General features: G+C 42.1%; 2 protein-coding genes across 3 annotated transcripts; both read left to right on the top strand.

The window, feature by feature from the left end:
* The first annotated feature begins 60 nt into the window (after positions 1 to 60).
* Positions 61 to 7,047, top strand: pigw (phosphatidylinositol glycan anchor biosynthesis, class W). 2 transcript variants are annotated; one of them, XM_039005032.1, is made up of 3 exons: positions 61 to 225; positions 4,010 to 4,672; positions 4,801 to 4,901. In XM_039005032.1, exons 2-3 carry the CDS (start codon positions 4,013 to 4,015, stop codon positions 4,888 to 4,890), a joined length of 750 nt encoding a protein of 249 aa, XP_038860960.1. In that variant the 5' UTR covers positions 61 to 225; positions 4,010 to 4,012; the 3' UTR covers positions 4,891 to 4,901. The 2 variants fall into 2 exon arrangements, with proteins under 2 accessions (XP_038860960.1, XP_038860959.1); XM_039005031.1 differs by having other exon boundaries at positions 4,010 to 7,047.
* A 974-nt stretch (positions 7,048 to 8,021) lies between these two features.
* Positions 8,022 to 22,274, top strand: LOC120056812 (gametogenetin-binding protein 2-like). The gene is made up of 14 exons (XM_039005028.1): positions 8,022 to 8,209; positions 8,903 to 9,031; positions 9,672 to 9,752; positions 9,939 to 10,192; positions 10,563 to 10,661; positions 11,392 to 11,505; positions 11,623 to 11,832; positions 15,713 to 15,887; positions 16,127 to 16,315; positions 16,716 to 16,884; positions 19,898 to 20,023; positions 20,676 to 20,827; positions 21,048 to 21,260; positions 21,436 to 22,274. Exons 2-14 carry the CDS (start codon positions 8,939 to 8,941, stop codon positions 21,622 to 21,624), a joined length of 2,064 nt encoding a protein of 687 aa, XP_038860956.1. The 5' UTR covers positions 8,022 to 8,209; positions 8,903 to 8,938; the 3' UTR covers positions 21,625 to 22,274.
* The last annotated feature ends 639 nt before the right edge of the window (positions 22,275 to 22,913 follow it).

Below are 22,913 nucleotides of genomic sequence, written 5' to 3'. Positions count from 1 at the left end.
ACCGGCTGCTGAGACATGAGCCTAGTACGCACACTCTTCGTGACGTAGAACACAGAAACGCCCAGCTGCAGAACGCGGAAATAAGAATACACCAGGCTGTGGTAGCTTTTTAAATCCATTAATCGAGGATGTGGGCTACATTTTCTCTCCGATTAATCTAGGATGATTCATCTATTATAAACGTACATTTGTTTTGAACCAGGCTAGCTACCGAAGGAAAGTGCGGTAGGTGGAAAAAGAATCAAGTCTGTCTGTGTATGATGTTAGCGCCAAATGCTGGCTAGCCAGACTCATTGTCTCATTGAGGCGTAAATTATTTTAAATCTTGTAATCACATTTTGTAATGAAATAATGAGTTGGTTGGCATACAAGTAAACTTATATTTGCTTGTACTTCATAATAATAAAATTTAAAAAAAATATATACTGCTTAGCTATCTCGTTATGCAAAAGTCAACTGGATCCAGAGTAGGCTCCCGGCACTGCATCTCAGTGCTAGATGCGTCACTACAGACCCTGGTTTGATCCCGGGCTATCACAACCGGCCGTGATCGGGAGTCCCACAGGGCAGCGCACACTTAGCCCAGCGTCGTCCGGGTTAGGGGAGGGTTTGGCCGGTGTAGGCGTCATTGTTAAATAATAACTTGTTCTTAACTGACTTGCCTAGTTAGATAAAGGTTAAAAAAATATATAAAAAATCTTTGCTATGTTCAGCTCTGACTTCACCTCATTGAAGTTGAAATTAAACAGTCATGGTGCTTTCAAGACAATTGGGAACTCAGAAAAAACTAGGTCAAATCATGACGTCAGTGATCTTCAGGTTGGAAAGATGCCCTAGTTTTCGACTTAGATTTCCGAGTTCAAAAGATTCCACGCTCGTTTTTTCCCCCGAGTTCCCAGTTGTCTTAAACGCTCTAAAGTCTGAGAGTTCCGAGGTCCCAGTTGATTTGAATGTGGCATCAAAGGTAGATTCAGCGGGTGCACAAAGTAAACAGCTTGGTGGGTCAATTTCCACAACAACTTCATTTCGAACTTGCAACTTGTTTATTCTACTATTCTAGAGTGTTGGAAGCACAAGGTTAAATGTCTGTTGAAGTTAGAAACAGCTGTTTTGGTCCCATACCTACCAAGCTTAAGCGTGAAAGGTAAATCCATTTGAATCACATTAAAATATAGAGGATGTATTTTTGTATGTGCCATTATAGCTTCTGTGACTGCATGGGCAGAGCTATTGAGGCTATCTCCATTTTGAAGTAGTCCATTTTCTTCTTTACAATTGTCTGATCCCTCCTGATGACCCGGTTGGACATGACTCCCAACAGGGTCACCAGGAGGGATCAGACATTGAAGTTGGAAGTCTGACCCAGTTGACTACATTAAAATGATGGAAGCCCTCTTCTTCTTCGATGAGGTTTAATGGCGGTTGGCATCCAATAAATGTTGCATTACCGCCGTCTGCTAGACTGGAGTATAACTCCCTTATACTTTGCTTGAAAAAATAAAACAAATACCCTACCATCTAACACTACATTCACACACACAAAAAATACCCTACTCCACTATTTAAATCTATTTAGTTCTACTTCAGGCCAACAATCTGAAAGGATGGGACACCACCACTTAACACACCCTGTAACTCTGATGTCAAGTCTCGCACACCCAAATACCTCTCTGCAGCTGCCACCACAACCTCTATTTTCTGCGACTTACGTTCCATCCCTGCAGTACAGTTGATAACCATTGCTATAAATGCCAAAAATCCAATCTTACTGGAACATATATATCTTGATGGTTTATCCCTCTGTTCTGGTACAGATCTACTACTACACCACTACTCTCAGGATCCCTCCCTCTGTTCTGGTACAGATCTACTACTCACACCACTACTCTCAGGATCCCTCCCTCTGTTCTGGTACAGATCTACTACTCACACCACTCCTCTCAGGATCCCTCCCTCTGTTCTGGTACAGATCTACTACTCACACCACTCCTCTCTGGATCCCTCCCCCTTGACCCATCTTCCTCTACTTTCTTCACTGCCTCAGCATATGACAACTTCTGCACTACTCTAACCCTGGAAACCTCAACCTGCCTCTCTCACAGGGGACATTTCTAATCCCCAGCCCCATGGGAACCCCTTCAATTAACATATACCACTACTTTCCCCAATGCTACACACTCCTTTGTCGCATGCCCTTCTGCACACTTCTCACACCTTCTCACACCCTACTGCCACCACATGCCCATAAGCTTGACACCTGTAACAACGTAAAGTATTCGGCACAAAAGCTCGGATAAATGTATTGTTAAAAGGATATTATTGCATCTGAGCTCCTAGAGTGTGCAGCTCTCATTTTTTTCCCCAAGTGTTCTACTCCGCTAGCCAGCACCTCGCCTAAACAGGTGTTCTACTCTGCTAGCCAGCACCTCTCCTAAACAGGTGTTCTACTCCGCTAGCCAGCACCTCTCCTAAACAGGTGTTCTACTCCGCTAGCCAGCACCTCGCCTAAACAGGTGTGCGTTTCTTTCGCCTCCAGATTAACTTAAATACAGTACCTGTCAAAAGTTTGGACACACCTACTCATTCTAGGGTATTTCTTTATTTTATTTTATTTGAATAATAGTGACGGCATCAAAACTATGAAATAACACATATGGAATCATGTAGTAACCAAAAAAGTGTTAAACAAATCAAAATATATTTTATATTTGAGATTCTTCAAAGTAGTCACCCTTTGCCTTGATTATTAAATGATTTATTTATTAAACCTTTATTTAACCAGGAAGGGCTCATTGAGATTTAAAATCTATTTTTCAAGAGCGTCCTGGCCAAGATAGGCAGCACCAAGTCATTACACAATTACAGACAGACAACATGAAAAACTACAAGTAATCTAGTAAAAACCATAGAATTCACAAGTATGACAGCTTTGCACACTCTTGGCATTGATATTTTTATTGAATTGACAGTTTTACTTCTAAATACTACCACGAAGATGATCGCCGGTCCTCCCACCATAAAATGGTCATGTCTATTCTATTATCTATATTTCTATGGTTTCAATAGGTTTCCTATGGAGGATTGATAGTTTAATTTAAAACAACAGATATTCATGTCAACATTCTCTGATGTGTGGACCTCCAACCATCTTTGTGGTACCATTTTGAAAAAGGTATTCTCACCCTGTATTCAAGAGCATGTGTCTCAACCGATGGCGGGCACAACACGCCTCTTGGATGATGTAAAATATGGTCTAAGCAACAAGATAATAGAATATGAAAAAAATCTGTGTTTATGCGTTTTAGATAATGGACGTTAAAGAAAAAATAAATGCAATTTTTAAAGTTTTTTTTTTTTTTTTTCAGACATTATACATTTGTTTGAAATCCCTGTTTGTAAGCTTTTAAATAATATTTAAACCATTTATCTTTTCAAGTGATGAAGACATGGATGTCTCATTGTATGGTGGGGTATGCAAAAATGGGTTAACTTTGAGTACCTGAATGTTTTGTCATTCAGGTCTAAAATGCCATTTTCTCACCACTTCTACAATGGGCAAATATGTATGGAAGGTTTTGTTCAAATCAAAAAAGCGGTGCTGTCAAAAAGGGATTGAATTCAAATGGATTTTACCTCTGAAGAAAACCCATCCGCATGCTCAGATACTGTGTCTACCTGTGTGAGAGCGAAGTCTTGAATCTCACTCACTGCAATATCTGCAGTGCTTCTAGATGCAATGTTATTTCGCTGAGTTTAACTTTTAAGGGGTTAGGGTAATGGTGGTAGGGGTTAGGGTAATGGTGGTAGGGGTTAGGGTAATGGTGGTAGGGGTTAGGGTAATGGTGGTAGTGGTTAGGGTAATGGTGGTAGGGGTTAGGGTAATGGTAATGTTAGGGTAAGGGTAATGGTAGGGGTGAGGGTAATGGTAGGAATGTCCTTATATTCTGATGGCTACTGTCCAATACTTTATGAGGTGTTGGAATGATGATTTTCTTTTCCTCCTTTGTAGGAAATGTCAAGTCAGAAGGAATTGAAGGAGGCGTTCGTCAGCAATCTGAATGGGACCAGCCTTGGGGAAGTTGCCCTGGGCTCCTTTCTGGCCCCACTGTGCCTAATCAGCAGAGGACTGTTTCTGATTCTATACCATCTGGGCAGGGGGGCGCTCCCCCTCCCCTGGATCGCCCACCTCGTCCTGGACTTCTCCATGATCATACTACCCCTGGTCTTATCATGCACCGTTCTGAGTGACATCCTTCACCTAGTCATCCTTGGCCTGGCGGTTGTGTCTGGGGCTGTGCTATGCTATATCTACCGTACCAAAAGGCCAACCAGGCCCAGGGCAACTTCTATGGACACTGTTGCCAAGAGCTTCTTCCAGAGCCATGTTCAGTGCGACCAGGTCCCCTTTGTGACTATTTTTCGAGTCCTCGTCAATGTGAAAACGGCCATTAGCATTCTAGCTGTGGACTTCAGCGTGTTCCCAAGACGCTATGCCAAAACAGAAACCTACGGAACAGGGGTTATGGACTTTGGTGTTGGAGCATATGTCCTCGCCAACGCCCTCGTCTGCCCAGAGGCACGGAGGAAGGAAGTCTCAGGATCCAAGTTAAGCCAAGTGATTAAACAGCTGGTGTCTGTCTGGCCCCTGGTCATTCTAGGCTTGGCCAGGTTGGTGAGTGTCAAAATGTCTGGTTACCACGAGCACGTGTCAGAGTATGGTGTGCACTGGAATTTCTTCTTCACCCTAGCCATAGTCAGAGTGGTGGCCTCTGTGCTCTTGGCTCTGTTCCCTGTCAACAGGTCATGGCTCCTGGCCCTTCTGATTGGAGGACTTTACCAAGTGACCCTGGAGATGTCTGGACTGAAGTATTCCATCATCCACAACAATGACAGGACGGGAGGCTTTCTGCAAGCCAACATGGAGGGGGTTTCATCTGTTGTGGGCTACATAGCCATCTATATGGCAGGGGTCCAGATTGGACTGTATGTAATGCGACCAAGGACACAGGTCAAAGAGTGGATCAGAGTGATTTGGAATCTCTTATTGGGAAGTGCTGTGCTGTATACTGCCTTGATCCTATGTCAGGCCTCTGTTGAGCCAGTGTCTCGCAGGATGGCCAATCTACCATTCTGCCTCTGGACTATTGCCCAGTCAATGTTTTTCTTGTCCTGTTTAGCAACTGCTGATGTTATTTTGTTTTTTATGAAAACGGTATCAGGTTGCGTATTGGTGTCATCTTCCTGGTATCCTTGTAGAAAGGAAGCTTCTGTATCCGAGGAGAAAATGGAGAAGAAAGTTGAGGGACTTTGTCTCATTCAAGCTGTGAACCGTAATCAATTGTTGTTTTTCATGCTTGCCAATTTACTGACTGGAATCACAAATGTGCTAGTAGATACATTCAACAGTAGTGATTACATTTCTGTGTGTGTTTTGCTGTCATACATGTTCATAAATAGTTTTGCAATATACATTTTACATCTCATGAAAATCACAGTAAAATTCTGGTAAGCACAGTGCCATTCTCGTTACAATGCCTGCCTGTTCTTCTTATTTTAAATAAGTCATAAAGACTTATTCCAATAAACTGTAGTGTTTTATTACATTGTTTTCATATATTATAGTTGGTGTTAAAGGTCCTGAACAGTCATTCTGATTCCCATGTAAATTAGCCTTTTGAGTAACTAAAATATCACCTGTAATTTTTATTTTTTAGAAATGCTCAAATTTTTTCAAAAAGTAAATTTCTCTCTCATGTCTAACTACCAGGAAGTTAGAAAATACAGGCTGAGTGGGCAGGGATCTTATATTCATGAGCTCGCCTTGACAGACAGCTCTTTGAAACGCCTATGTCAAGCAACGTGGACGCAGTGTTGCAGTAAAATCATCTTAAGCTAATTTGGTGAAACACAAAACAACTCAAACATCAGTAACCACGTTTTCAACCAGTTTTTATGTGGGTTACCGTATTAAGAGAATCATGACAGCTGTGATGAGGAAACTGGTAGTTTCAGCACAATTTTTGTAAATTCCGACAGAATTTGTTCGTTCGACATGGTGGGATCTTTTTGTGTCTGTAAAATTAATTATGCGAGAAATGGTGGTGGAAATGCCTTTATGCGCAAAAATATCAAAGTAAACTTGGAGTCACTCGATGATATGTTGTGTGGTCCGCCCACTATGACTCCGGGAAACCGTGCAGTTTATTAGGCTACAGTTTAAATAAGTTATGATGGAACTTCACAGGGTGGTGAATGTGCACGGTGATGGACTTGATGCTCCTTTCCAATAAATATCGAGGGTCTTATTCTGATGACATGATGATCGATGCTTGGCTGCTGTTAAACAAATACTCTTTTGTCCATGATAATCTCATCATGTAGGCTATACCCACACTGTATCTGCCAGCTGTTGGCTAGAGCGCACATGCCAAGACCAGTGGGCACAATCCCTAATTTAACGCAAAATGTTTTGTGACAAAACCTTCAGTAGAGTTGAAAATGTGATGGGAACCCATTTAGCTTGTATTTTTGATTTGGTACATGGGAATTAAACAGCAAAAGTAATTTTTATGTGCCCTACGTCATCACGCACAGCCAAGTAGATTTGATGGAAAATACATCTCTGGTGAGGAAATGCACATATTGTTTTTTAATGCAGATTTTAGAATATTAGCACGCCTTCTCCGATGTTGGTTACAAGGCGGGTCCCTATTTAAGAGAATATCATGTTACCATTGGTGTATTAAAATTATAATTAGGGTGATTTCAACCTATCCCCTTAATAATCCCGCCTCCTGAATCCTAGTGTTTTACATGGGGGAGGGGACCAGTAACTTAATGATCCAACTTTATCAACGTAGAAGCAACAGTAATTTTTCATAATTTGGTCATCAATACTTTGATCTGGTTTCATCCAAATATCATCACATTTCATGAAAAACATGATTTTGACTGTTCATGACCTTTAAAGCAAAAGTTGCCATTTTAAATATTATGCAAATATGTTGTACAAATATGATCTCTTAATAATAAACTGCTTTCAAATGTTTTGTTTTTAATTCACATTTAATGTCACTTAGATCAAATATATTATCATAGAGCCAGCCAGGAGAAAAAACAGACATTCATCTTTATTGTTTAGGTCCACCAGAAATAACATTTCCCTCTTTGTTGACCCCTAGCGCTCGATTTTGAAAAATAATTTCCAGCAGGGTTAGTGCTATTAAGAATCCTTGGGACGGCCATAACACCCATTGAAGTCCATTGAAGTAGACATTTCAAATGGTTAAGGCAGGATTTCCCAAACTCGGGACTCGAATGGGGTGCACGTTTTGGTTTTTACCCTAGAACTACACAGCTGATTCAAATAATCAACTAATCATCAAGCTTTGATAATGGGAATCAGCTGTGTAGCTAGAAACCAAAACGTGCACCGAGTTTGGGAAACGCTGGGTTAAGGTTAGGCAAGGGTTGTGGTAAGCATTTCGCGACACTCGCATTAACATCTGCTAACCATGTGTATGTGACCAATAAAATTTGATTTGATTTGAAGAGAAGTCTGCCACAGATATTTCACCAGATGTATAAATGTGAAGCATCCGCTTGGCGTTTCCACTAACTACCAAATATGGTAGAAGCTCAGTGGACGGCAGTGGGAGAAGATGGAGCGAGATGGATTTTGGCCGACATTCTGCTAATTTTCTCATCGATGAAACATTTGATCTCAATACAGTTCTCTTTTCCAAAACTAGAATATGTTACGATCAGATTTGCCAAAGTTTTTTTTTAATGCAGTTGTTTAGGAGTGCAAAGGCGAATTGAGTTTTTGCACACGCGCACTTCAGAGTAGGCGTTGCCTAACAGAATTATGCAAATTATTAATAGAACGCACCAATAGGATCTCGCTAGATTGTGCTCATTTCCTCGCTTGTTATGCCCACTATGACTCTTTGTTTTCATTTAAAACGACAGGCTGTGGTCTTATCTAGGTTTAGTTATACAAATCTTTGGTCTCTCTTTGCCATACCTCCAAAATCACGAGGTTAAGGTTAGGGACGTCCCAATAATCCCTGATTGCACAGACCCTGCCCGGAAGTTATTTTTGTTCGTACGTCTTGAGGGCGAAGGTTACATGAATATTCTGCCGCCGGCACATACACCTCTGTCGCACTTGTTTGTTTTTGTATAAAAAAGCAACTTTTAAAAGCGGGTAAGTAATGTACGATGATTGCGTGTGTTTACGAAATTATGTCATTATAAGTTCGGAAAGGAGTGTCCGTTTTTTAAGAACATAGACAGATCTGTTATTAACTTACTCTGAGGCGAGAGCTAACCAGCTATCTGTGGCGTTCTGACGCTTCGATTTGATTAGAATTTCCTCAGACCCTGAACGTAACTGCTAACTTAACATAATGTTAACCACAACTAGATACTAGTAAATAAGAACAAAGCCAATGGCGTAATCTAACACATCATGACTGGTGTTTTTGTATTTTCTTAAAGATTGTTCAGTTTCAAACCAACTGAAGTTCTCTCAAAACTAGCGCGCTAACTTTGCTACTGTAAGCACCATGCTAGCTAGCCAACATTTATTAGCATCCATTTAACTAGCGTAGCCAGCAAGTTAGCCATGATAAATTTGTCAGACTTGGTACAATTTGTCAACCACATACGCGTTTTAAGAATACTCGCGAAATTGTTGCCGTCACCATATTGTCATATCATTAACTAGTTAGGTAACGATACATTGCAATGTCACCTTACAATTTTTAATTCGTTAACTTTTGATATTACGCAATGACAAGGCATAGAAGTTGAAATGACCCGCGGTGTAAACGTTAGCCCTAGCTATTGGTGAAACTGCGACTGTTGGATTTGCTCAATCTGTCCCCACTGTAAACAGGCAGTACTGCTACCACCACGACAGGAGCTGGAAGACATGGCGCGCCTGGTTGCGGTTTGCAGGGACGGGGAAGAGGACTTCCCTTTCCTCGCAAGACAGATTCCCTTGTACATCGATGACACTCTCACGGTAAACATTTTTACCGTCTCGCACAAGGTGCTGTAGTTGTTAGAAGGCTTTTCAATCAGGTACTCTTCTGAAAGAAGCTAGCTATGTCGACCAGGAAACTCAGGTCAAATGCTTTAACGTTAGTTGCGAGCGAGATGACTACTGTAACTAGGCCTCTCCAACAACTAGCGTTAGCAAGCTAACTTAGCTAGCCCTCTTCTCCAACCGGCTTTCCAGTCAGCAATGTTTGCTAGTTATTTTGGCATAAGGAGCTATCTCGAACTGTCATGAATTTGCAATGATTCCCAGATGTACGTTATGCAATGTATTTTGGAATTACGTTTGAGCTGTTAGGCCAGCCTAACTGACCAGCTAACCGGCAAACTGTTAATTGAATGTGGTTGCTAGGTAGCTTGTTAGCTGGGTGGGTGGCTAACCTAAATGGTTATCATTTGAGCAGCGGTAGCGTTTTTGATACTGTCCTTGGACATATGTTGGCAATGCAGGAACTGTATGGACAGGTTAATGTTGAAATAGCAATCATTTAGTGGATAGCTTTACTTCCTCTACTTAGCCTGTGTACCAGTCGCGTTGTGGGATACTTGTGCTAATGACACTATCAATATATGCCCCTCTTTTTATTTTTTTTATTTTTATACAGATGGTGATGGAGTTTACTGACAGTGTCATGAACCTTGGCACTCACCAAATCAACAGCTCTCAGATGAAGCAGTTTGTTGAGGTGAGTGAGTGCTGTGACCGAAGATTTGGTTGTACCTTTCAAACATGGCTTGATAATATTTACCATAAGACTGTTGGTCATACTTCAAGGTTTATGCCTTTTTATTTCCTCAACACTTAACTATTACACACGGTACTAAGTCAAGTGGTGTATCGTGTGCCTGCCTGCTTCTGCCCCCCCCCTCAGCATCACAACTTGCTGAAGCAGCAGGACCTGAACATCGCCATGATGGTAACTTCCAGGGAGGTGTTCAGCGCCCTGTCCCAGCTGGTGCCGTGTGTGGGCTGCAGGCGGAGCGTGGAGCGCCTCTTCTCCCAGCTGGTGGAGTCTGGGAACCCGGCACTGGAGCCCCTCACTGTGAAGCCCACCGGCGTGCTGTCTGTCACCAAGACCTGCATAGCCGACGCAAAGATGCTCTACACCCTCTTTTACGTCCACGGGTGAGTGAGACACGTGTCACAAGACTAATACTCCTGTAACCTTTACTTACTTGGCGTGTCAGACTGCTTCACTTGAAGCCTACCTTTTATTGACATGTCACAAGACCGACTCTTGCTGTGGCCTATCTTTTATCTGTACTTTATTGGCCAATTTACCTAAGAAACAATCTTTCTAAACTGTGCCCTCGATTGACAGCAAAAATATTACATACAATTTCTTGCGTCCCTGTAAGAATCGGCTGTATTTGTGTGTGGAAGGTTTTTTGTTTAGCATATGTAAGTACTGAAACAATCTGACCACTATGTTTTTATGGTAAACTATTACTATAAGTAATGTGCTAAACAGGGAAATAAATGTTTTTTTTTGTAGGTCAAAGTTGAATGACATGATCAATGCCATTCCAAAAAGCAAAAAGAATAAACGCTGCCAGTTGCACTCCTTAGAAACACACAAGCCAAAGCCTTTGGGGTGAGTCACATTTACCGCTGCTATTTATCATCTATTAAACTGCTTGTATTGAACTTGATGTCATATATGATACCATTTTTTGGAAAAACAAGTTGTAAAGCCTGTTCTCTCAGACCTTGTAAATTAAATGTAGGCTGAATATCCACATTTGTCATACCAGGGCCAAACTAGGCTTTTGAAATGGCAGTAAGTCATTTGTGATGTGCAGTAAGTCATTTGTGATGTGCAATATTGTAGTGTCTTTGAGATATCTCTGAATCTTTAGAGGAGAAGGGAGCGTAGACAAAAGGCTAGGTTTAGAGAAAGCTGGAGGAGCCAAGACAGACAGCAGATGTAGCATCGTTTTTCACTCTGGACCCCTTCAGGCCCCCAGCAGGTAGGCAGCAAAGCAGACACAGCTCGTTCATTCAGAGCATTTCTACGTAACATTTCTGGATGCTAGTTAGTTAGCGCCAGTCTGAAGTAGTTTACTTCATTGTCTGGATCATGTAATGCATTATGTTGTGCACATGTACATCTGTGAAGCTCTATGTTTTTGAAAGTAAAATACTTTGGAGTTAAAGAGAATTTGAATCTGTATTTATCCAGTGAATACTTGCCAATGTTAAGTTGGCAATGCCTGTCCTTTTCGTCACCTCTATTGTGAAGCTGACTTGATAGGTTTATTTATTGAAATAATACGCTGCTTGAGTCGTGCATGATGTTAACAATGGGGGTTTGCTGCTGACAGGGGAAGCTGGATGGATGTGTGGGAGCTCATGTCTCAGGAGTGCAGGGACGAAGTTGTCCTGATCGACAGCACCTGCCTCCTGGAGACCCTGGAAACATACTTGCGCAAACACAGGTAAGTCACGGTAATGGTTTTAAGTAATATAGGCCATGTTTACATCCAACGGGCTTTATTTTCGCATTAGACTGCTTGGGAAATTGTACTAGTGTTTTAATCTTCTCTTCCTTTCAGGTTCTGTACTGACTGCAAGAACAAGGTACTGAGAGCATACAACATCCTTGTAGGGGAGCTGGACTGCACTAAAGAGAAGGGCTACTGCGCTGCCTTGTACGAGGGACTCCGCTGCTGTCCCCAAGAGCACCATGTCCACGTCTGCTGTGAGACTGACTTCATGGCACATCTCCTGGGCCGGGCTGAGCCAGAGTTCTCCGGAGGTTACGAGTATGTAGACTGCTGCTTTTTCCTTTGTTCTATAATATATGTTCTATACACATGAAGTAACCTTCAGTACTGGACAAATAAATTGTCATCCTTAAACTTAAATAATTCCTTATTTCTTCTAAAAATTTGTTGATATTGGGGGGAGAACTTTTGGTCTCCACATATAAAAAAATATTTAAAAAAATAAATCCTGGACCAAATGATTGGCCCCACAGCTAGTACTTGATTGCTCAGCCTTTAACTGCTCTATTTCTTAAGTGTTTGAGGAGTGCTGTCCACCAACTGCTGTTGTCAGCACTTGCCATAGGTTTGGATGGGATTCAGCTACTCCACAGGAATGCAAACTAGTCACCTTTCGAAATTCGCCGTTTTGGAATGCGATTCGTGTAGATCCGATGAGAAAAGTTTGGACTGGCTGTAAACGAACGAGTGATGCGCGTTTGGAGCAATACTGGCTGCTGTATCCAAGGCTCAGCTACTCGTTCACATAACAACAGAATGCAGCGCAGCACCTCGACCTGAAGAAACAAGAGACAACCAATTTACAGCATCAGCTAGCGCTCTGGAAAGGCAGCTTGCCGTTTACAGCAGCGCGTCCCGTGAACGATAACGATGAGGTAACGACAGGTGAGAAGCATGACCACGGAGACGAAGGTGATATGAAGCGTAACGTTACTTCACGAGCTGTAACCGAAAAACAACTGGCATTTGGAAAGTTTGAGGTGAGGGAGAAAGTGTGGTGGAACAAGTGTTAGCTTTGTTAAGTATCTTGCTAACGTCAGCTGGATTGACTTTTCCGTTAGCTAGCCAGTGTAATGTTGAGCAACATTAGCCAATTTAACAGCTCAAATAATTGAGTTTATGGTGTGAAAATTAGCTTGCTAATAAAGTCAGACAGCTAACGTTAGTAACCTAACCAATTCGCTATAGTATTAACTGGTATACGACTCCTTGCCGTTGTTGTGCCGAAAATCCCCCCTTGACAGGATTTTGCTGCGACTTGCTTGCTAGTTGAGATTTTTGCTCTTCACTCCGTTGTCAGTTTAGCCTACATTTCATTGATCTTAATAGCAGAAAGCATTTTTGTCTGCAGTTTTCGGTTTGGCTATTTGTTTCAAGTGTATGTGGCGGTTCTAGCTTGTATGGCGCCCTGGCGAACCCTCCTTTCAGCGCCGCACCGGGAGGCGCACGGTGCCGCCCCCCCGGGCAATCTTAGTAGCAGAAAGTCCTGGGCGGCTGCCCGTGTCGCCCATACCTAAATCCGCTCCTGATTTTTATTAGTCTATAAATAAATCTTTGCCGAAATTTGTCACCTCTCCCATGTCTTATTCGACTAGTATTTTTGTAAGTGTAAGGATAATAATTCAGCCATAGTTGTTCTGAAATGTTTATTGCTTGCCAACATTTTACTCCCTCTATGTTTAATATAACACGCATACATTCATTATTAATTTCGGTTGAATATCCTGACGTGAAGTTTGTTCTATAGAAAGTATTTGACTTTGGCCACAAAATGAAGGAAATTAGAAGGGGGTGGGGGGATTCTGGCAGTTCCTCAAATTATAACACGTTAGTTGCTTACTGGACCCTAGCAATCTGTGTGAAATGAGTTAACTAGCCACTATCTGGTAACTAGTGGTTTCCCTCATCAGTATGTGGTTAATTTTCACAATGAGAGAATTAGGTGAAAATGAGGTGTTGCTTGTTAAACAATTGGATCAAGTATAGCTGGAGCTGGGCCTGGTTTAAGCTGGATGCCACTATAGAGGTGATAGGAACACCACACATCTTTCCCTCTTTCTCACTTTTTCAATACAGGTGTAAAGGCCAGGTGTACTCGCTGTCTGAGAGAGATCAGTTATGCCTACAAAGGGTCTCATGCTCTGCTGGCACATTGTAGAACAGATGTCCCCAGGCAGAAAGTGTATAATGTGCAGTGTAGCCCAAAGATATTGTATTGTTGTTTTGATCTTGACAGTATTATACTTTTTAAAAACATTTTTACTCAGTTAACGTTATATTTGCACACATGTAGCCTTGTGAACTTGATCGATGTCTACTATAGTGGCCACTATAGTAGAGCAAAAATAGAATGCCTGTTTCATTCTAGTTCTACTTAAAAAATAAAACCAAGTGCAATATTTAGATTGTGTGTGGTCATAAGCCTTCTATTATCAAGGCTGTCATGGTAACAGGCGTTCTATTATAAAGGCTGTCATGGCTAACTGCAATATTGGTGTCGTTTTCTTCCAATGAAGACATTTACATTTAAGTCATTTAGCAGACGCTCTTATCCAGAGCGACTTACAAATTGGAAAGTTCATACATATTCATCCTGGTCCCCCCGTGGGAATTGAACCCTGGTCCCCCCGTGGGAATTGAACCCACAACCCTGGCGTTGCAAGCGCCATGCTCTACCAACTGAGCCACACGGGACCACACGGGAAGAGTCCAGATCTGAATCACATCCAAAACCAGCGAGTGCAGAGAACAGAAGTTGGAGGGCCGTCCCTTTAAACATTGAAGTAGAGGAGTTTGTTGCTGAAAAAATGGGCAAAACTTCCAGTAGAAAGGTGCTGCAAGCTCATGGCTACAAGGAGTGTTTGTCTGCAGTCGTCTTGGCCAAAGGCTGTGCGACCAAGTACTATCTCCAGGACAGTGATGTAGTCCAGTCACTAAGCCTCAAGGTCTAGTTCCTCGTGTCCAAGTCTGAATCCTTTATACTCAAGTCAGAAGTCCCTTGGTAGTTCTGAAAGTAGTTGTCTTTTTAAAGCAACATTTCATTACATTAACCAGGTTTCGATATGACCTTTTTATGAAAGTAAAGTACGTTGGATAAAAGAAATGTCACGACAGGCCGGATGGAAAGGGCAAATTTTGTCGGTAAACTTTCCAAATGTTGACAACTAAATACTCTAAGACAAGGTGGGATCTTTTTGTGTCTAACATTTACGTCAAAATATTGATATAACCATATCGAAGTAAACTTGGGAGTCACGCGATATGTTGTGTGGTCCTCCCGTTATGACTTGGGGGGGAAAGCATGCAGTTTTAGGCTAGAGTTTAAATAAGTTATGATGGAACTTCACAGGGTGGTGAATGTGCACGGTGATGGACTTGATGCTTCTTTCCAATAAATATCGAGGGTCTTATTCTGATGACATGATGATCGATGCTTGGCTGCTGTTAAACAAATACTCTTTTGTCCATGATAATCTCATCAGGTAGGCTATACCCACACTGTATCTGCCAGCTGTTGGCTAGAGAGCACGTGCCAAGACCAGAGTGGGCACAATCGCTATATAACTCAACAGTTTTTGACAAGCATAACTAGAGTAGAGAATTAGATAATGCACATAAAAATGATTCCATGTCATCACGCACAGCCTTTTTTCTGCAACAGGTGAATTTTATGGAAACTCGTCTGGGGAAACTGAGTTTGTGAATTTTAGAGTAATTTTCTGTCGCTACTGGTCGACTCCTAGTCTGAGTCAAGGGTGCCAATTTTGTCCATGCGAAATCTTAAGTTTACAATTGTGTATTTAGAAAATAAAGTTTACGAAAATAAAATTGCTTCTGCAATGTTGAAAATCCAATAACATGGTGTCGAGCACAAACGTAAAAAAATAAAAAATAAATTCATGTTAATTTCCCCATTTCTTGTAAAATAAGGAAAGTGCCAGTATATTTGACCAGCACTATAGTAGTGAAGTATGATTCACTCTCCTGTTGACCTTCTGATGTACTTAGTTGTAATTCTAAACTAACTTTTTGTTCGCTAGTTAAATGTTCTAAAAATATGACATTCTAGAATCGTCTAGAATGTCATATAGAATTAACATGCAAATTCTAACAACTCCTGCCCCTCTCGCTCGTTTAGACGCAGAGAACGGCACGCCAAGACCATTGACATTGCACAAGAAGAGGTGCTCACCTGCCTGGGCATCCACCTGTACGAGCGACTGCACAGAATCTGGCAGAAACTGAGGGCAGAGGAGCAGACCTGGCAGATGCTCTTCTGCCTCGGCATCGACGCTTTACGCAAAAGCTTTGAGGTTTGTTTGCACAATGCCTGCCAGCGTTAGGCTACCAATAACAAGCTTATGTGACACAGACCTGTTTTGTTGCATGAAGTGATGTATGGCGAGTGCTTTCCCAGCCGACACAAGTCTATGTTTACAGTGTGGTGGCATGTCAGTATGTATTGACTCGTTTGACATACATTTTATGTCATGTTTATTTAGCCAGGATTTCTCTCTTTATAATAACGACTTGGTAACACCCATTTCCCCAGACGGCGGTGGAGAAGGTGCAGGGCATCAGTCGTCTGGAGCAGCTGTGTGAGGAGCTGTCGGAGGAGGAGAGGGCCAAGGAGCTGAAGCAGGAGAAGAAGAGACAGAAGAAGAAGAACAGACGCAAAAACAAGTGTGGCTTCGACATGTCTGAGCAGGAGGCCGAGGGCAAGGACAAGAGCCTGGATGAGGTAACGCTTCGTCGTTTTCCCCTCCCACAGACAGACACACACGAGCACTGAGGCAGCATGACAACAGGGAAATACCAGGGAGTCTGTTATAGGAAACTGTCCTCACATGCTATCAGCATACTTGTTCCACATTATCTGGTTAACCTCATCCAAGCTAACCATGTTATTGACGGATTAGTAATGCATTCTGTTTGTGACGTTGTTGTTCACACATTGTGTTTCATCACATTTTAGACGTTCAAAATGCCGTCCGTAGGTTTAAATGGCAAATATAGCGATCTAGTGTTTAAATTCCTTAACTCTCCCTGCCCATAACACTGTCCTCCATTTTCTATGGTCTGGCCATTTAGGGATGTTACTCTAATACTGTCCTGTCGTTCTCTGTTATCCCCCCATGCAGGGTTCATTAGAGTCTGTGGAGAGCGGTGGCTGCAAGGCCTGTGGAAGCCGAGAGGAGGAGGGGCATGTCAGCTGTGTGGAGGTTGTCGTCACCAGCAACGAGAGCACTACTTCCTGCAGCTGCCCAGACAGCACCGTGCCCATCCCGGGCTCTCCTAAAGTCAAGAAAGGTAATGCTGTCACCACCATCCAACCATCACTCAAGACCAGACACCTGACCCTGGGTAAGATCAATCTTACCAATGACAGCCACCCTTTCTGAAATGTATTTATGTGATATAAGGGTACCATGTACAATTTGAAATGTGAATCTCAGGAGGAAATGTGATGTATTTATATGCTAGCTAGACAGCTAATTGTCATCTTCAGTGCCTGTTGATGAATCGACAGGCTGAACTCTGTTCCAGTTCCGTGTATATATTTCATGATTTTCCCTTTATTCAGACAGGAGGCAGAGTAGCAGTGGGCTTGGGATGTGTACCCACACTGACTGTGACGGTGTATATAGTCAACACGCCGTTGTCTGGCTTATCGTTTTAACATCTAAAATCATTGAAATTGTTGCCTTTTTTTAAATTTAAATTAAATTCAGTGTAAATGCACAATTTGTAAGCTATTCAAAATAATAGCCTAGTCTTTCACGATCAACCATTTGAATTACATTTACATTTAAGTCATTTAGCAGACACTCTTATCCAGAGCGACTTACAAATTGGAAAGTTCATACATATTCATCCGGGTCCCCCCGTGGGAATTGAACCCACAACCCTGGCGTTGCAAGCGCCATGCTCTACCAACTGAGCCACACGGGACTACTGAATGACTCTATAAGCTTAATGGAGTTATCTTAGTAAGTTGTTTTGCGATTTTAGCATTAAATAAAAACATGGTAACAATGAGAGAGACCAAACAATTGCAAGCGACTAATGGAATAGGAACTTGAAACGTTACTGCCTTTGACTAAAATCACTCCTGGCAAATCAAAACAGACAATAATAGGCTATAGACCTACACGTAGGCTACTGTCAAAAGTTTCAGTAGGCTAAACATTACTTATATATTAATTATTTACAATGCGTTTATTGATGTGCTTGACTTGCACAATGAACAGTAGGGCAAATAAGCTCCTATAGCTGCACTTCAATAAGCGGGAACAAAAAAATACATAAATTATGAGTTAGAAGTTAACTCACTAACCACTTTATTTTGAATAGCTTACAAATTGTGCATTTACACTGAACAAAAATATATAAATGCAACGATTTCAAAGATTTTTTTTAGTTAGTTTCATATAAGGAAATCAGTCAATTGAAATAAATTCATTAGCCCCTATTTTATGGATGTCACATGACTGGGAATACAGATATGCATCTTATTCATCACAGATACCTTAAACAAAACAAAAAAGATCCTGTTGAAACATGAGGTGATGGCGGCGGATGAATGGTACGACAATGGGGCCTCAGGGATCTCGTCACGGTATCTCTGTGCATTCAAATTGCCATAGATAAAATGTAATTGTGTTCATTGTCTGTAGCTTATGCCTGCCCCATACCATAACCCCACTGTCACCATGGGGCACTCTGTTCACAACATTGACATAAGCAAACCGCTCGCACGTAAGACAAATAGGACTATTTTCCAAACTATGCCTTTTGCCGATTCAAATTTATTTATATAGCCCTTCGTACATCAGCTGATATCTCAAAGTGCTGTACAGAAACCCAGCCTAAAACCCCAAACAGCAAGCAATGCAGGTGTAGAAGCACGGTGGCTAGGAAAAACTCCCTAGAAAGGCCGAAACCTAGAGGAACCAGGCTATGAGGGGTGGCCAGTCCTCTTCTGGCTGTGCCGGGTGGAGATTATAACAGAACATGGCCAAGATGTTCATAAATGACCAGCATGGTCAAATAATAATAATCATTATGCATTATGCACCAAATCACAGTTCTGTTATAACCAATGTGTAGTTTTATATTGTGTTTTTCCTGCCATTTGACACCTACGAGTGCAACTATATCTGGACAGGATGATGTGTCATTAAGACATTGCCCAACCCTAGTGTGTGTGCACCATGAACAAAAGTATGTGGACTCCTGCTGTTTGAACATCTCATTCCAAAATCTTTGGCATTAATCCCCCCCCCCCCCCCCCCCCCCCCTTTGCTGCTAGAACAGCCTCCACTCTTCTGGGAAGGCTTTCCACTAGATGTTGGAACATTGCTGGAGGGACTTGCTTCCATTCAGCCATGAGCAATAGTGAGATCGGGCACTGTTTGGCGATTTAGCCCTGGCTCGCAGTCGGCGTTCCAATTCATCCCAAAGGTGTTCGATGGGGTTGAGGTCAGGGCTCTGTCAAGGCCAGTCAAGTTCTTCCAAACCGATCTTGACAAACCATTTCTGTATGGACCTTGCTTTGTGCACCGGGGCATTGTCATGTTGAAACAGGAAAGGGCCTTCCCAAACTGTTGCCACAAAGTTGGAAGCACAGAATCGTCTATAATGTCATTGTATGCTGTAGCGTTAAGATTTCCCTCCACTGGAACTAAGGGGCCTAGCCCGAACCATGAAAAACAGCCCAAAACATTATTCGTCCTCCACCAAACTTTACAGTTGCCACTGCATTCGGACAGGTAATGTTCTACTGGCATCCGCCAAACCCAGATTTGTCCGATGGACTGCCAGATGGTGAAGCGTAATTTATCACTCTGTTGCTTCCAGAGGCAGTTTGGAACTCGGTAGTGAGTGTTGCAACCAAGGACAGACAATTTTAAGCGCTTCAGTGCTAGGCGGTACAATTCTGTGAGATTGTGTGGCGTACCACTTCGCGGCTGAGCTGTTGTTGCTCCTAGACGTTACCACTTCATAATAACAGCACTTACAGTTGAGGCAGCTGTAGCCGGGCAGAAATTTGACGAACTGACATGTTGGAAAGGTGGCATCCTATGACGGTGCCACATTGAACGTCACTGAGCTCTTCACTAAGGCCATTCTGACAACGTTTGTCTATGGAGATTGCATGGCTGTGTGCTCGATTTTTATACACCTGTCAGCAACGGATGTGGCTGAGATAGCTGAATCCACTGAAGTGGTGTCTGCATACTTTTGTATATATGTAGGGGGCATTACCAGCTAGACCAGCCTCATTGAGTTTATATATTTAATTGTTTGGTCATTTCTTTAGGTCTTTCGCCTCACAGTAATGGGAGTGACTGTGGTTACTCGTCTAGCATGGAAGGCAGCGAGCCTGGCTCACAGGAAGGATGTGACGTCGCCTGCACTGAGGGTATCTGCAACCACCACGAAGCAGGTTGGTCCATCTTCAGTTAATGGTCCAAATAGTAGTGGCTAGTTGTGTCAAAGCTGAAACAAAATTGGGATTCGTAACATTAAGGGGGAAAAACTATCCCGAAAAACTTTTTTTTTACCCCCACAAGTTTTAATCACAGTTATTACAAAACATATTATTTTCCGTGTTATGGCCTAACTAGACGATAGGCTGTTAAGGCCTGGGGAAAGTTGTCATTTTAAATAAAACCAGAGTAAGAGGTGAACTTTAGGCTTTGCGAGGCCTGTAAGACGAGACGCAGATTACGAAGTCGTATGCGCTGGCTCACCTGCTCTTTCTCTTTGCTAACGATGCGCGTGTGTGTTCAGTCTTCGTTCTGTTGCCTGTAGAATATCCTAGCCTATTCATTGATGATAGCCTCTGCTTTACTGAAGGTTTCAGATATTGCATGCCAAAAAATTGCGAGATACAGCTTTCCCTCGCTATTCACATGGAATTTTATGAATTTCTGATGGTTTTAACAGAACCCCCCCCAAAATGCTGTTAACCTTATGATCCCCCCCCCCTATTTGTTCCATCCCTAGTAGTGTTGCTGTTTGTCATTTTGTTGAAGGCTCAGAATGTGGCATACGTGCATAGAATGCTTGTCATTTCCTTGTCTTGTCATCTGAAGGAGACTACTTGTGCGGTCATCAATGTGCTGAAGACAAGGAGGAGGAGGGTATGGACAGCTGTGTGGAGTGCTGGGCCAGCTCTGAAGAGAACACCAAGGGCAAGAAGAAGAATAAGAGAAGAAAGAACAATGGCCTGTTATCTTACTATCAGGTTAGATGAGAATGTCCTAGCGATGGGATTTAGCAGGAATTCCTGCTTAAATTTATTTGTGTTTTCCCATTCATATAGCCTATAATTGAAATGGACCTTTCCCTTAGCCAGATTTCCCTGATGGATATGTTAGCCTAGTCAGAGATGTGATCTGGTCATGTCATTCATTGCTTCTCAGATAAAACTTTTAAAAATATATACTTTTTCCTTTTTCAACCAGGGTCCAAATGCAGAGGTTTGTGTTATGGAAGAGAACAGGAAAGGGCAAAACACTGCTGCAACGTCACCCGTGTGCAGAACGAAAGAGACGTGTGCCCAGTTGTGCCTCGACACTTTTTCTAGTATCGCACTGCAGTTACCATGTGCAGAACATCGGAAGAACATCAGCCATTATCTGGAGGATAGCAGTGCCAAGAGTCTCATGGAACTACTGGTGAGTGACATTTTTCAAAAAAGTTGGGGTGGTCACTTCAGTGTTGACATCCATTATTTGTACTAGTTTTGAGTTCCATATGAGTGGTAGGATGTAAAACATTCAACATGTGCGTGTGTCTTTTGAAAGGTCCATTTGATCAGTGCTTTTTTTTTTTTTATGTACTGAAAAACAGGATGACTCTGAAGTGACTTCAGATGAAGAGAACTGCCTCACGCAGGATGAGATCCAGTCATTTGTGGACAACAACAAGTCCTTCTACAACAACCGTGACCAGTACCGACAGCACCTGAAAGATAAATTCACCAAGTACTGCCACGGAGATGCAGATTGGTTTGCTGCTGCCACCACCAGTGTCAATTAATGAATTAGCTGCTGTTGCACTACTCCACTGTCATGATATCTTGTTACTGGGACAACACACATGGTGATTACCACCCCTCTGCTCGCACCGCCTTTTAAAGGAGAAAGAATTCAGTAGTACATTTTAGTGTCTTTGTTCAATGAGCCCCCCACCCCCTCTTTGTTCAATGATCCCCCCCCCACCCCCTCTTTGTTCAATGATCCCCCCACCCCCTCCTTGGTTGAAGTACATGTGGTTCTTATTTTCCCACCTCTGTTCATCCTGTCACATTCTACCTGTTCACCTTGTCACACCGTCCTTGTTGTCGTCCGTCCCACCCTGACCAAACCCCGCTTCTTTTCTGGTCTCATTTTGTAGGGCTGTTGGTTTAGAGCACAGTGGATCTGATAATTAAGCTTGCAAGCTGTGACATTAGGGTTTAGATGGTAGTTGTCTTGTTGTTTTTTTGTATTTTCCATTTTTTTTTCTCGTTTCTTCCTCTGTGACGCTTCATTTTAGTGGGAAAAGTTGTACCAATAAATGTGTACAGGAATTATATAATCTGAATAGATTTTACAGTGAAACATCCATTTATAACAGGGTTTGGATGTGATGTTAAGAAGGGTGCAATGTGTAAAATTGACAAAATAAAGAATATTTATTAATATGCATTAGAAAGTTGTTTGTGCTGTAACTTTTTTTTTCTTCTGACATGGCAACAAGCTCGTGCTATGTTCATAAAGAACCAGGTGATGGCGTGATGACGAGTTTACCCTCACAGATTGGGAGCTGACCAAGGCTTATGTCAGAACAGTACTATACTTTACCGTCATCAGACTAATCATTTAATGGCTTTTTATAGTCTGCATTACATTTTCACACATGAAAAGTTTTGCAAGAACTTAAGTTCAAACTGGCTGCTCTTGGTGCCGGAAATGTAACACGCATGTGAAAGTGACATGATGACAGGGCTTACTATTTTGCTATACTGTAGCTAAGTACTCCCCTGACTTGTTAAATAGTGAGGATGACGTTTGTCTCCTTAAAGATAGACAATGCTTAAACATTGTCTATCTTTCGCCTTGTTCCAGCCATATTTGTGATCTCGAACCACCATTTTATTTGCAGCAGTATTGGATTTGAGTGTTCACTTTTTTTTGTTGCCATTTTTGTCTTATGAATCTACTTTGATACATATTTATAATTATACTAGCTTCTAAAGAATAAACGATCCGGGGCCCGCTTCCCAAAAGGATCCCAAAGCTAAATGCATCGTTAGAATCATAGGAACCAGTGGTTCTAATGCCGTA

The sequence above is a fragment of the Salvelinus namaycush genome, chromosome 12, assembly GCF_016432855.1.
Source record: "Salvelinus namaycush isolate Seneca chromosome 12, SaNama_1.0, whole genome shotgun sequence".
NCBI lineage: Eukaryota > Metazoa > Chordata > Actinopteri > Salmoniformes > Salmonidae > Salvelinus > Salvelinus namaycush.
This window is presented reverse-complemented; position numbering and strand designations above follow the sequence as displayed.